The sequence below is a fragment of the Triturus cristatus genome, chromosome 11, assembly GCF_964204655.1.
Source record: "Triturus cristatus chromosome 11, aTriCri1.1, whole genome shotgun sequence".
Lineage (NCBI taxonomy): Eukaryota > Metazoa > Chordata > Amphibia > Caudata > Salamandridae > Triturus > Triturus cristatus.
Genome location: NC_140594.1, coordinates 51,704,959 through 51,720,465, shown reverse-complemented (window position 1 = coordinate 51,720,465; position 15,507 = coordinate 51,704,959). Strand labels below are relative to the sequence as shown.

The following is a 15,507-nucleotide window of genomic DNA, read 5'->3' as shown; positions in this document are numbered from 1 at the left end:
TCCTCCCCGGCGCCTGTAGCGGCTGCAGCACTCAGAATTACTGTATAGCATGGTCATCACTTACTGTATCTACTCCATCACTGCCACAATGGCGAAAAACAATCTAAGGATGGAGAGGATGCCCATGCGCACTGTAGTCTAGGGGAGGAGCCACCTATCTCGTGATACTTCGAAGACTCTTCCAGGACAACAATGTGCAATCATCCGGACCCAACACTAGGCGGCGATCTATGCACAGATATGAATGTCAGCAGCCCTACATGCCAAGAACAGATGCATACTGGTAAGTAGCATATTCGATATACATACATACATACACTTTCCAGAATGGTGCTACTGAGGAAAAGAGAGGGGTACCAAAACGCCAAATCCCCTGCATTTTCCATAGATTTCTTCAAGAAGGGCTACGTCAAAAACTGCTGAACGGAATTGCACGAATTTTGGCAGGGAGCTAGATCTTGGGCAGCAGATTATGCTTTTTGTGATTTGGTGTAAATCCCTTCAGTATTTTTTTGCTTTTTTTAAATTAAGAGTCAAAAATATTTGTATATCTACATGGGTGGGTCCGTGAGAGGCTCGAAAGACTCTCGTGGGAGTGCCTGTAAAGAAATGGAGCGTTCTGAGTGGTTCAGGGAGAATTTTCTTCCCTTGGGCCAATTTGCTACCGTGGAAGTCATACCCCACAGGAACGAGAGCTGATTGGCTTCCATCAACATCAGAAAAATGTTGCTGGCAGGTATTGCAGAGCTCGGGAGCGTAGTCCCTTGTCTTTAAGTTAAAAAAAAATAATAAAGTAATATAATAGGGATACCCTCCCCTCCCTAGGCCCCATGCGGGGGACTTAAAGGGACCAGCACCTGCCCCCCAACAAAATTCAAATAACATCAGCTATTTTAGCCGTGATCTCTCAGGACTCCCATCCCCAGTGGCACTAAATTTACAAAAAGGGAGGGAGGTCACACAGCCCACCATCCCTGAGCCATTAATGGCTCCAGGGACCCCATTCTCGGGCCAGCTCACATTCTCTGTCCCAGGAAGCACAGCCACGCAGCTCCCCTCCCTTTTAAAAGACGCCCTGGGGATGGGGTCTCCAGGGTATAATGAGGTACGTGCCGCCCTCCTTTTTAAAATACTTGATGCCCTGGTGGATTGCGTCCCAAGGGCCTAATGAGGTTCAGGGAAAGGGGTCATGTGGCCCCCCTCTCCTGTAAAATAAAATGTGGCCTTGGTGGTTAGGGGGGGCCCCAGGGCCTAATGAAGTTCGGAGAGGGGCCCACATGGCCTCCCCTTAATATATATATATATATATATGTTTTGCCCCAAGGAAAGTAGTCCCTGTGCCCGAAGGCCAATCCTACTCTGCACATGCCAAAGGCTGTGCACGGTTAATATCCTGCTGGGTATTTGGTCACAGGAGGTAGTGGCAGGCTAAGCCCTGTGGCCAATACACTTCTGCACATGGCCAAAGGCTGTGTTCAGCAGGCTTGCCTGCAGGACAGACCTTGCGGCTAACCCCAGTCGCGACCAACCCCATTGCCTCCGAGTGGCTGCCTGTGGGGAGTTGGATGCCCTGCAGCTAACCCCACGTTGTGCGTGATAAAAGACTGTGTTTAGCGTGGGGTTGGCTGCCTCTGGGGGTTTGCTGCAGGGCCTAGGTGCAGAAGGGGAGGCTGGCTTTACGTATTGTAATCAAACATTATTTTAAAAAAAACCTAGAAACCAGAGGCTAAAGTAACGTTATAGTCCGGTTTGATACATAGAATGGTTATTGGTTAAAAAAAAAATTACAAATTCACTGAAAAAGCCAAGCTTTAAAGTAACGTTAAACTTAGCTAAACAGGTCAGTAATAACATTAACGTTTTGAATTGGAAAAAACGATAGAAAGCAACCATTTAAAGTATAGTTAGCAGGACCATGCACTGCTTATGACCTCACATATTACATGACTCATGACATGTTCTGTAACATCATCCATGACATCAATGATGACTTCAAATCGCATCATTGATGACATCATCCAAACTTTTTGTACACATCGCTCAATAAGCAGGTATGGCATTAGAACTGTGAAAGTAACCTCAAGATAGCTCAGAGTAATATGTAGCATCATTAATGCCATCACAGATGCAACTCCTTTAGGTGTAGCAAGCATGTTTTATGTGCAACAGTGACCCTATAGCATACACTTCACGGGTTGCCTAGTACACATTAACAATCAACCACAGATATATGGGAAACCCTTATTGCACAGGGTTTTCAAAATGTAAATACTGTTCAGAAAAAGTAAAGTTCCTCAAAATACTCAACATCTGTTCCAAAATGAATGACCTACTATGCGCAGCGTTTATTTATATTAAACCCCTGGCAGTCACCAACCTACATTGAGAAATGAAGTTGATATGAGTAGGTAAGTGGGTACTGTAAACAGTGCTCACTCTATGAAGAGAGTTTACTCTCAAACACACTGTTTCCAGACAGTGAAACTCTCATGAGAAATACACTACAGAGTATTAAAAGTATCTTCTAAGAAGAGTGTACACTGTGCAACACTTGGCAAACAGACTATTCAGTTAAAATAACCACGGTCTTAAGGTGAAAAAGATCATACTATCTTTAGCCCTCAGTGGTGAAAACTTAACTAATAGCCCATCTTCTGAAGCAAAAGAAACACATATGCATAGGTAATAGCTAGTGTATATTATTTTAAGTTACTTAGAAATTGTCATGCTGAGACAATTCTGTCTATTAATTCAAGGCTGCTTACAATACTTAGTACAGGTAAACACACCCATTAGCTGGACACCGGCTGTACAAAATTAGGTAAAGAAGTACCATGTTACCTGCCACTATGTAAACTAAAAAACAAACTAACAGACTCATTGGATGATGTCATGAGTGATGTCATTTGAGATGGCATCAGTGATGGCATAAATGATATAATAGAATATGTCATGAGTGGTGTAATATGTAGGGTCATAAGCAGTGCATGGTCGGAGTGCTAACTGGTGAATTTCAGTGGTTCTGTTTAGTTCAGATCGTTAATTTTATCACTAACACATTCACCTAACTATAAAGTTACTTCAACCTTTGTTTTTTTGAGTTAATGAATATCTATCTATCTCTCTCTCTATCTCTCTCTCTATCTCTCTCTCTCTCTCTCTCTCTCTCGCTCTCTCTTTCTCTCTCTATCTATATATATATATTTAGCGAAAGATCTAGATATTCATTCTGTGTGTGTGTATATAGAGATATGTATATATATGAGAGAGAGACTTTTTCAGTGAATGAATATATGTGTGTGTGTGTATATATATATATATATATATAGAGAGAGAGAGCGAGAGATATGGTTTATTTATTTCAGTGCAGGTTACTATTTTGAAAAAAGAACAATGAACATGTCTCCTCCAGAGAAAAGAACAGGTACTGCTGGTTTTTCTCAGTCCAGAGTAATTATTTTTAAAGAACCTACCAAGTAGTATCTAGCTGAAAAGTGCAGTACCTAAAAGCTATGCAGCCTTAAACAGTCCAATTTCAGTAGAAAAAAATGAAAATAAAAAGATGCCTGCCAGGTTAAGATGGCATTAGGTAAAAAATTCATTATACCACGTTAAGAGGTCTGCAGCTTTCAGCTTCCAGCTTGTCTTGTACTTGTAATTTGCCCTACAGCCACAGTTCTTTTGAAAGGTGAACATAAGGTAAACAAACAGATCTTTGATATTGAAAATTATTCTGATTCGATAAGAGGGAGGGTCATTTATGACTTCAGTGAGGATTCCTATACTACAGATTACAGTAAGTACAAATACAAAATATACCAATAACTTTATTTGGTTTCATATGATAAAACCATAAAAGCAGAAGATAAAATATAGTACGTACAATCCAGACGGGAGCATACCTGGTTTAAACATATTATATGCAATATAAAAATGTATGCAGTCAAATCTCACAAACCCACATAGGATACCCGCTAAACAAAATGCTCTAGATGGTGCAATAAGACCTTGCGCTTGATCGTGTTATTAGTTAAACAGGCTAAAGTACATAGTACCGGGAATAGTGACAAGAGTCAGGCTGGTTAGTCGCAGCTCGCCCTAAGCCTGAGTTCGGATTTTAAAAAGTTAAGCGCATAAAAAACTGTGTTACCCGTCTTGTTAATATGAAAATCCAGAACTACCTTGGGTAGAAAGGTTGGACTTGTGCTTAATACAACTCTATTATGTGGAAGACTGTTAGGGTTCAATTGAAGATAAAGCTTGAATGTCACGGACCCTCCCAGAAGATGAAATAGCCAGCAAAAAGCTAATTTCCAAGTGAGATGCTTCAACATGGCCTTATGGTTAGACTGAAAAGAAGGTGCCATTAATGTAGAAATAACCAGATTAAGTAATCTCTATATATATTTTTTTATAGTGGCTGTCTCATCCTGGCATCGGGATGTATTCTCACCCCAAGAGCCGAAACAGCCTTTCTATCCCTTGGTGGAGACAAATTGTGGGATTTAGAAAGCAGACTAGATTTGAGGAATAGAAAAAGTAAAACCAAACAGGAATGGGTTGGGAACAGAGCCCCTCCTGGTATCAGGTTTACCCTATCGTCACCAGACCAGGACCCCATTGAGGGTAGATAGCACACTTGACACAGACGCAAATATAAACAAAAATAATCAAACGAACTGGTGGGCCTATCCTGCCATCAATCTGCTTCCACAATGTAGCCAAAAAAAGTCCTTCTGCCCCGAAACCCAGAGCCTGAATATTGCAACCATCCTCAATTAATTTCTTTAGGCATAGGTTTACATATTGACTGGCCAAGATGGGGTAAATGCCCAAGATAGACTCTTGGTTGCCTGGAAATGGAGGGTGAGCTCAATGCCAAAGCTGTCAAGCCCCACACTCCATTCTGTTTCTTATTTGTTTTTCATGATGGGCTTTCTGCTTCCCCTAGTCGCCACTGGGGTGAGCAGATACTAGGTACATGCCCCAGTCTGCCTGTGAGGGGGCATGAAGCCCACAAGACCACCAGGGTGAAAATAAAAATTAAAAGGTATGGATGGTGACTTTCTTGCCAGTGGTGCGGTGTTTGGGATGTCTGTCTGTTCATTAAAAGTATCAGGCAGAATAATTTATCTCATCTGTTCAGCACTGTTTTTTTTTAAGACACTTTTTATTGATAAACAATACAGCGAGCATAACACATATTTTGACAATACGAAGATGTCTACCATTACCATTACCTCCATTCCTCCGCCCCCTTCACCGCACTGCCAATCAACCTCATTGCGAATCCGTGTAGATAGATCGCCCCTCGTGGCACTTGCTTTGTCATACCAGCCCTTTAACCAGGAGTCCTCCTGACCAGTGGCCTCTCAGGACCCTTTATTCAGTGTTATGCTGATCCAGTGCTTCCCCTCCCAGTATCCGATGTCTCTCATTCCTGAGTTCAATTGTCGGAGAGATACAGATATTGCCTCTATACTTATTCCATTTCAGCACTGTTTTTGATGTCATCCCCCTCAATGTTTATTTTCACTGTGACGCCCTCTATCTTCCTTTTGTTTTTCTACAGTACGAACACTACCTCAGCGACAGTCCCTATCGCACCATCTTCCCTTTTAACACCCTCATCCAAAATTGAGCCCATGAAAGCACTTGATTCACGATTCACGGAGCGCTCTAAAGCCACCTCAGGGACTTCTGGTATCATTCACATAAGCCCGGCTGCTATGGACAGGTATGGATCAGAAAGCAGGTGAGAACTGCCAACAGCCCTTCAGTTCTTTTATTTGATTGCGGCCCGAAGATATAATGAAAAATGTGGAGATATTTTAATATTTTGTAAAAAAAACAATTGCTCAATATTTTGTTGCATTTCTCAAACGGACAAGCAAACAGCCTGGAACGGTAACCGATGAGATGTTCCACTGAATGACTGGAGTCTGGCAATCCCAAATATATGTAGGTTTTCCGGCGTAATCTAGACTGCATAATCAATTATGTAATTAATATTCGAGCAGATCACAAAAATTGTGATAGAATCACTTATTATTATATGACAGATATCAAACTCAGGAAAGCTTAAATCTATATATTTTCTAATTCTGTGTGGCCTAAAGAATCTTTTGGTGCAAGCCCGACCTCCCTTGCTCTGACCGGCTGGCCAGTAGAGCACTCTGAAGATGATGTTTCCAAACATGGTAATTCTCTTCAGGAACAAATGTTTTCAATACTTTGTAGTTCCCTGCAGGCTCCCTTGCACAAGAACGTTTCCCAGCCATGACTTTACCCTAATCTTTTTTTTTTGTTGCTTGGTCCCCCGAGTGTGGTGGCTCCAGGCATGTATGGGTTTTCTGTTGGTTCAGGGCATGCATAGAAGATCAACTGAGTACTGTTAATTTTGGAAACTTGGAAAGCCGCTAGAAGCAAAATGACGGTCAAAGATAGTTTGCTCCCACACCCCCTAAAGAGTGCCAGAGTCTTTCGGATGGAGTGGTCATCTTAAGTCCAAAAACCACTCCAACCATTGTTCTAGCCTATCTGGGTCTAGAATGTTGCCTGTTAAATTCAGAGTCAAGTTGTAACCCCAAAGTCCATTTCTCAGTATCAACGCATCAAGCCATTGGGTTCAGTGGGCATCTCTAATGCCACCGATACCCCTGGCAGCGGGCAGTCTCAACCACCATTATATGGGCCCCTAGTCACTCAATGGGTGTTGGAACAGTAACACCTCTGTCTCCATAATAAAATAATTATTTGGTTTTGTAAATGGTTGTTGGACTCTAGTGAGCTATGTCCTGAAGCAGACACCGGTGGTCGAAACCTCTATCACCACTTGCTTTGGAAAATCGGTTTGCCCCTGTTGTTGCACCCTCAGGCCTTTTGCTATTACACGAGCGGTTTTAGGTGCTTGGAGGGCCCCTCCTGCGTATGGTTCTGATAGGTAACTTAACAGATTCCTCACCTAATTATTCTCCCCCAGGGCGCCAGACTGGGTGTTGAAAAGTTGAAATAACTCTCCCCTGTGCCCGACCGGTGAAGTCCGAGAGCAATGTTCCATGTGCACTTTTCACACCTCTCTGGTAGTGGGTAGACTCCGATTTGGTTGTAGGTGGCACACTACACTGGGGTAAGTGCTAGAGATTTCCTTTGTTATAGTCTGTAAAACACAACCCTTGCTTGTGCTGATTCGCAGACCCTCCAACTGAGGTTTGTTATGTAGATATTAATTTTCGTGGTGAGTAACCTGCTGGTGAATAGTATCCACAAGAAACATCTTTACTGAAGGTAAATAACTTTTTGTACATTCCCTCACTGCTGCTTTGCACCCACTTGGAAGGGAACACCAGCGCAGTCTCACAGATGCATGCCCTCCCTCGCTGCTTGCCTGCATCCAACTGTGAGTTGATCCCTGACCGCTCATCAAAACTGTGCCTGCTTACCTATGCATTAAAACGTGGACCAGCTATTCAAACTGCTAGTTCATCTTTTAACACTGCACTCAATGAATTATAGGAGCAAATTCATCCCTGCACTGGGAAGAGCGCATTGTATTTGTTATGGTACTGTCTCTTTTTGCATTGGATGTAGTATCGACAGTGGCCTTGTGCCGTTTTACGGAATGTAGCCCCAGGACTCTAAAGACCAGTGACCCCATTAATGTGGCATCATCGTTTAGTTGATAGGGTTTTGATCTTGGGAATTTTCACACTTTTTAAAACAAAATTGGGATGCTGGATATTCAGCAGCTGAGACTTATTTCCACCTAGCTTTCAAGCTTGCTGTCCAGTGGTGTACAGGGTTGGCCTACAAATGCTGCTTCTTGTACAGAGCCAGACCTTATTGAGAAATGTCCTCGCAAGAAGCATAGGTTCAATGAGTTAGTATCCACCCTATTACCAGTGAACCCTGAGGCCTATTGTTAAACGTCAAGCAAAATCACAGAGCAGCGGACCCTCTGATTTTTGAGTACATAGGGCAGGCCTGAAAAACAAGCTGGGTTGAATAGGCTTGGCTTTTTTCAGATAGTATAAGAACTTTTGTGGGATTTGTCACAAGTGATAGATATGTTTGTAATTTAAAGTTCACTTTCGTCCTAGCCTTTTAAGCACTTAAGCTAGGGGAAGAGGGTTCATAACATATTTGATACTAAGCAAATTATGTGAAATATAAACCTAGTTTGTCCCTGCCTTATAATTCCAACTTCCCTCACCAGCCTCCTACCCCAAGGGATTCCTTGCCAGCATCATAGCTGTTCCAGGCTTCAAATTGTAATTCTCGCAGCATATGAGCCAATATTGAGCTGCTATCATATTGTTAATTGGTTGTTTCTTACTTATTTTGGATATACTCAGTTCTTTGGATGCTGTCTGGGAGTGAGCAGTTTGTTGGTGTTCACAAGCTTTAATTCCTTTTATTTCCAAGAGGAGGGTTTCATGGCACTTTTTCTTTGTGAGCCTTTAATTAGGAATAGGATCACCAGGCTTGTTTTTAAACTGACATACCTAGAACTTTAATGCAAGACTTTGAATGGCGCTAACTAACCTGGATATATTTTGCACTTCTCATACCAGATTAAAAGATCCGAGCGCGCTGAAAGAGGCGAAGCCCCGGGATGTGGTGGAGAGTAGCAGCGACAGCGAGGAGAAGGTCCCTGCTGCTAAACCACTTTCCAAACGCAAGTCTGAGGCAGATGCGGAGTCTGTGGAGAAGAGGAGAAAAGGCCGGCCACGGAAAGAAAGTAGACTGGTGCCTTTGTCCATTTCTGTTCAGGTGCGGATAGCTCTGTGTGGCACAATGTGGCACATTGTTTAGCTTCCTTGTGATTTCAACCCATCATTTCTGTAAGAACTGGCTCTATATATACTTCACTAAAGTGAGGTACAGTGTGTATAGAGTCCAAGAGTCTCCAGAGGTTTGGCAGAGGTTAAAGTTAGATAGAACCTTACTCTCTAAAGTTGTAGCTTGTTCGAGCAGTAAGGCAGTATCAGAGGACAGTCTAAAAGCATTTGATGTACACACTCAGTCAGCAAATGGTCTCACACACTCAAGAACTGAACTCTAGGCCAATTGTTTTGTATAAAAAAAAATACTGTTGTTTTATTTCTAGAACCAAGCAAGCCTGGTACAGGTAAGCATATAAATACTTTGCAGTAGTAATTTACTTGTATGAACACAGTTCAGAATTGCAGTATAACTTGTACTGGTTTTGGTTACAGTTTTAAGAAAGCAGTTTGCAACACATTGCAGGTATATTACATTCAATTGAATGGACTTTTTAAGTAAAATGCAGTTAATTACTTTTCAGATTGCTTTTGCTAACACAGGACTGGATCCTAGATTCAGCCCAGGGCCATTTCCTGAAAACAGTTGAGTAAATGCGTTTTGGTTAAAGGTACGATTTTTAAGGAAGATTATTGAATTTCAAAAGTTGACACTTAAAAACGTTTTCACATAGAATCACCAATGTTATCCTATGGGAGGAAATTCACTTAGCAGGTAAGCTAGGTTATTGTTACTTTTTCTTACTCAGTGCTGGATCCTGGATTCAGCACTGGGTCATTTCCTGAAAACAGTTGAGAAAATGTGTTTTGGTTAATCGGCTGATTTTAAAGGAATATTTGTAGTTTTCAAAAGTCGACACTTAGAAACTTTTTGGGAGAAAAAGCGTCTATGTTATCCTATGAGGAAAAATGAGTTATCGGTTTCAAGGTAAGTAATCGGTCTTTTGAGTTTGGGTTCTGGGGTTAGACTCGGGGGTCTCCCAGGGTCAGTGATGCACTGTTGCACCCTCAGCGGCACTCGGGCGGCCGGGTACAGTGTGTTGAGGCCCAATGTTATCCTATGGGGGATAGGGGGACTCCGGTTGGTGGCGGTTGGCAAGCAGGCCACAGGGTTGTGGGAGCAAGACTCACAGGGTTAAGCTCAGTGCAAGTTGGTGACCAAGTTGGCACCAAAGGGGCACCCTCAGTGGCGCTAGGGCAGCTGGGTGCAGTTTTGAGGTCGGGTGCCCTGTTGAGTTCAATGTAGATTCTCCGGGACAAAGAAACACTGCAGGCTTGGGGACGAAGATCTTCCAGGAGTGAACACCACTTCGCGGGGTAAGTTGGGATGTAGAGGGATGGTTAGGCACCACTGGGTTGGGCACACAAGGCCGTGGGGCCTCGGGTGCAGGGGTGCCTTTGGACGTCGGATTTTCTTACCTGCTCTGGTTGTGGTAGTGGGGGTCTCCTGGATTGAGGCTGCAGGCATCGTCTGGAGGCTTGAGGCAAGTCAGGGGTCGCCGGATCTCGGGTCAGGATCGCCAGGGGAACCTCCTATTGGTGTTTGTTCACTCAAACGCGGGCCGGGCTCGGCGGGTGCAGAGTGTGCTGGATTCACGGTCTCTGGCTGGCACCAGAAGCTGCAGTTCAAACACGTTCGGTGTTCACGGGAGAAGCAGCTTGGAAAGTGAATGCAGGCAGGTCCTCCGGGGTTTTTGAGGTCGCTGGTTGCTGGCCGCTGGACGTGCCGGGGTTTTGCAGGAGCAGGTACGAGGGGAGACAGGCCTGTAGGGCTTGGGCCAAGTCAGTGGGCGTCGTCCTCTTGTTAGCTCTGCACGGCTTCTCGTCCTTCTTTTCTTGCGGTTGCTGGATCTGAGGAAGGAAGGTTCAGGGTGCCCCTAAATACTAAATTTAGGGGCGGTACAGGTAGGTAAAGGGCAGGGACCAAAGGGTCCCCTCCCTGGAGTGGGTATACCCCGTATTCTGCCACTCTCCAGTGGGAGGAGGTTAGGAGCCTGTCCCTGGTTGGCTGGGTCTCCCCATCCATAAGGTGGCGGGGACTCGAGGTTGTGCTTCACCTCGCCTTCCCCACCTTAGGGGTGGAGTTGGCCGAGGTGGGCACACCTCTCTTCCTCACTTTGTTTTTCCCGCCCGGTCTCCCCCCCCAAAGTGGGGGTAAGAAACAGTGGGGACCAGTTGCTGAGTACAGCAAGTGGTCTAGAGAGGCTCACAAAGGCGGTATGCCTTTGAAGCCTCTCCTTCGTGAACCCTGCCCATCCTGGGGAGGAGGCTTGGCACCTCGTCCCAGGATGTGCATTGTTTCAGGCCCCCGAGAGCAGCAGGCTCTCGATCCAGGGGTGCAGAAACATGTCTGGTGGTGGCTACCTGCGCAGCCACTCAGTCAGGTCACTGGTAGTTGGGTGTTGTTCAGGGGGCATCTCTAAGATGCCCTCTGTGGTGCATTTTACATTAAATCCCACACTGGCATCAGTGTGGGTTTAATGTGCTGAGAAGTTTGATACCAAACTTCCCAGTCTTCAGTGCAGCCATTATGGTGCTGTGGAGTTCGTAATGACAAGCTTCCAGCACCATATACTCTTAATGGCAGCACTGCACTTACAGGGCCCAGGAATGGACCTGGGCACTGTAGGGGGCACCCAGCTAGAGGGGTGACTGATGTATGCCAGGGCAGTGGTTTGTGGGCATGGCACACAGGGATGTGTGCCATGTTGTCTCTTTGTTTTGTTATGCACCCAGACACTCAGCCTGCAAAGGCAGCTTGTGTGTGTCAGGGTACAGGGCCTCTGAGGGTGGCACAATAAGTGCTGCAGTCCTAAGGGGCCTTCTCTGGTCACAGTGCCCTGGGTACCTAGGGTACCATTTACCAGGGGCTGACATGTGGCCAGAGATTCCAATTGGGTTTAGGCTTCAATGCAGTTTTAGGGAAGGAACACAGGCCCTGTGTACCTGATTGGCAGGAGCCCAGGGCACACTCAGTCAAAGTACATCAGCAATTCAGCAAAAGGTGGGGGCCTACCATGCAAGAAAGTGGGCACTTTCTCACAATTTCTCACTGCCGCCATCAAATAAATCGCTCTACAGTTTAATAAAGTACAATGGGTTTTATAATACAGAGCACAGTTCAAGATAGTACTGAAGAAGTTTCACAGGTGACCTACTGATCTGCTGAAGACTACTAGCTGTAGATTCCTTACCTTTAGAATTCCCCCCAGGCGTCAGTCTGGATCTGGAGATTTTTCAACTGCAGTACATCTGTGCGTCAGTCAGTTCCACGTCTGTTGTCTGGGTCGTGGGCACCGGGATGACGTCGCAAGACCTATATAGACACTGCCCATGTGCGCTGATGTCAGTTCTTTCTTTTTCCGCACCACCCTAATCGTAGATCCAGAGAGAGCTACCCCTAAGCCATTTTTTGTCTGGCATTTTTACGACTTTTTTTGACTTCTTTTTTAGAGTGATGGACTCCCGGTGCGTTGAGGATGTCCCAGCGAATGACCGGCTTCAATCCTTGCGGCTGATATCATAGGATGCCATGACATCTCCTGTGCCTCTGGTGCCTGGAATGCGATCACGACCCAAAGTCATACTCCGAGTGCTGGGCCATGAACACAAACGCTTTGCGGGAACGGTCCTAAAAGATGTTGGAGGCCTGCCTCTACTTCGTCCTCGTTCAAGAGGAAGGTCCCGAAGACGGTCACGGATGCCGCACTCCTCATTGCATACCAAGTGTCGGAGAGGTCAGGTAGACACACGAAGAAGTCGAAGAAGCATAGGCGTTCTTCGACTTCACCCCGTCCACCTGCCGACGCGTTGCGCGTCTGAGCGTCAACGCTCAAAAGCTCCATGTGAGAAAGTGCCCTCTTTCTGCATGGTTGCCCCCACTTTTTTGCTGAATTGCTGATGTGCTTTGACTGAGTGTGCCCTGGGATCCTGCTAGCCAAGTACCCATGGCCTATGTTCTTTCTGTAAAATGCATTGAAGCCTAAATCCAATTGGCATCTCTGGTCACAGGTCAGCCCCTGGTAAGTGGTACCACAGGTACCCAGGACACTGTGACCAGAGAATGTCTTCAAGGGCTGCAGCACGTATTGTGCCACCCTTAGAGGTCATGTACCGTCACACTCACACACTGCCTTTGCAGGCTGTGTGTTTTGGTGCAGAACAAAGTGAAGAGTCGACATGGCACACATCCCTGTGTGCCATGCCTGCAACCCACTGCCCTGGCATAGGTCAGCCACCCCTCCTGCTGAGTGCACTATACCAGTGGTGAGGGTAGCCCTACAGTGTCTTAAGTCCATTCTTAGACATTGTAAATGCAATGCTGCCATTAATAGTGTATAGTGCTGGGAGTTTGTCATTATGAACTCCACTGCACCATAATGGCTACACTGAAAACTGAGAAGTTTGGTATCGAACTTCTCAGCACAATAAACTCACACTGATGCCAGTGTGGGATTTAATGAAAAATGCACACAGTGGGAATCTTAGAGATGCCCCCTGAAAAATAACCTACCACTAGTGTCCAGGCTGAGTGGCTGCTTTTAGCTGCCACCACCAGACATGTTTCTAGACCCCTGGGTCGAGAGCCTGTTGCTTTCAGGGGTCTGAAACAATGCACATCCCTGGACGACCTGCCAAGCCTCCTCCCCCAGGATGGGCAGGGTTCACAAAGGGGAAGCTTCAAAGGCTTGCCACCTTTGTGAGCTTCCCCAGGCCACTTGCTGCTTTCAGCAACTGGTTCTGACCCCCACTTTGGGCGGGAGAACCGGTGGGAAAAACAAGTGAGGTAGAGAGGTGTGCACACCTCTGCCAACTCCACCCCTCAGGTGGGGGAGGCGAGGAGAAGCACAACTCTCAGTCCCCACCATCTTACAGATTGGGGACTCAACCAACTAGGGAAAGGCTTATGCCCCCTCCCACTGGAGGGTGGCATAAAAGGGGGTGTATCCAACCTTTTTACTTACATGTAACGCTCCAACCTTTTTACTTACATGTAACGCACTAAATCTAGTATTTAGGGGCACCCTGAACCTTGCTTCCTCAAACCAGAAGAAACTACGAGAAAAGGAGGAGGACCGAACAGCCGTGCCGAAGCTGACAAGAGGAAGATGCCCACTGACTTGGCCCCAGCCCTACCGACCTGTCTCCACCTAGAACCTGCTACTGCGAAATCCCAGTGTGTCCTGCAGCCAGCAGCCTCGAAAACCCCAGTGGACCTGCCTGCCTTCAACCACAAAGACCATGTCTCCCGTGAACACCGGATTTGTTCATCTCCAACATTTGGCTCCGGTCGAACACCGCGAATCCGCACCACTCTGCACCCGCCGTCCACGGCCCGAGCGGACAAACACCACGAGGAGGTCCCCCCGGCAATCCTGACCCAACATCCGGTGACCCCTGACCTGCCTCAGACCTCCAGCCAATGCCTGCAGCCTAAATCCGGAAGGTCCTCCAACCGCGACCAGGAGCTGGTAAGAAGATCCGATCCTAGAAGGCACCCCTGCACCCGCTGCCCCATGGCTTTGGGTGGCCAAACCGATGGTGCCTAACCAAAGCCCAACTTACCCCCTGATGTGGTGGTCGCACCCAGAAGACCTTCGTCTCCCAGCCTGCAGTGCCTTTGCAAACCTGAGGTTCCCCATTGCAAACAACAGGGCGCCCGACGTCGAAACAGCATCCTGCACCCGGCCGCCCTAGTGGCGCTGAGGGTGCACCTTTGGTGCTACTTTGTTTCCCCATTTGCCCTGAGCTAAAGTCCAGGAGCTTTGCTCCCACAACCAAGTGGCCTGCTCGTCAGCAGCCACCAACCGGAGGCCCCCTATCCCCCATCAGCAGTGGAGAGAGCCTTTGTTAGATCGGTTCGCCTCCAAAGAAATCACGCAATGTCAGCAGTATTGCTCGTTGGAGTTTCCAAGGCGGCACTCACTCTGCCATGCTTTTCGCAGTGAGTGGAGCTTTGGCATCCTCTACGCCTTTCCACCTACACCTCTTCTGCTCAGAGTGCTCAGGAAGATCAAGCATGACCGGGCTCAAGTCATTCTTGTGGCACCGGATTGGGCACCAGATTAGGTATTCCGACCTTCTGAGAATGGCACTGATCCTCCGATCAGACTTCCTGTTCGGGAGGATCCTCTGTCGCAGCAGCAGGGGACAGTTCTTCAGCCGAATTTGTCCAGCCTCCACCTCCTTGCGTGGAGATTGAGGCGGCAGTTGACAACTTTTGACCTTCCACCTGAAGTCTGTGATGTCCTCTTGGCTGCCAGGCATTTCTCCACTACATCTGTATACGCATGTCGATGGAACAAATTTGTGGCATGGTGAACATCAAACGCTTTTGATCCCCTTTCTGTCCCTCTTTTAGAGGTTCTCTTGTACATACTTTCTTTGGCCCAGCAGGACTCTGCTTTGGGCACCCTTAAGGGTTATCTTGCAGCTATCTCTGTCTTTCTGAGACTTCCAGATCAGCCTCCCTTGTTCAAGTCTCCCATTGTAAATAGGGTCCTCAGGACCTTACTCACGTTTTTCCTCCTTCTCCTTTCATAAGAGCCCAGTGGGATTTGATTTTAGTCTTGACTTTTCTAATGTGCGCTCCTTTCGAGCCTCTTCATAATTGCCCTCTCAGGCTTCTAACTCTTGAAACTGCATTCCTTATTGCCATCACCTCTGCTTGCAGAGTTAGTGAGCTTCAGGCTCTTTTTTCCAAGCCTCCTTAACTACCTGTCCA

The 15,507-nt window shown here is 46.4% G+C and overlaps 1 protein-coding gene across 1 annotated transcript in view; it reads left to right on the top strand.

The window, feature by feature from the left end:
* HIRA (histone cell cycle regulator) overlaps nt 1-15,507 on the top strand; it is a 424,028-nt gene that overhangs the window by 299,657 nt on the left and 108,864 nt on the right. Inside the window, exons 15-16 of the mRNA XM_085632815.1 lie at nt 5,573-5,737; nt 8,574-8,772. Of these exons, the coding sequence (XP_085488941.1) occupies nt 5,573-5,737; nt 8,574-8,772 (364 nt within the window). The remainder of the gene's footprint in view (nt 1-5,572; nt 5,738-8,573; nt 8,773-15,507) is intronic.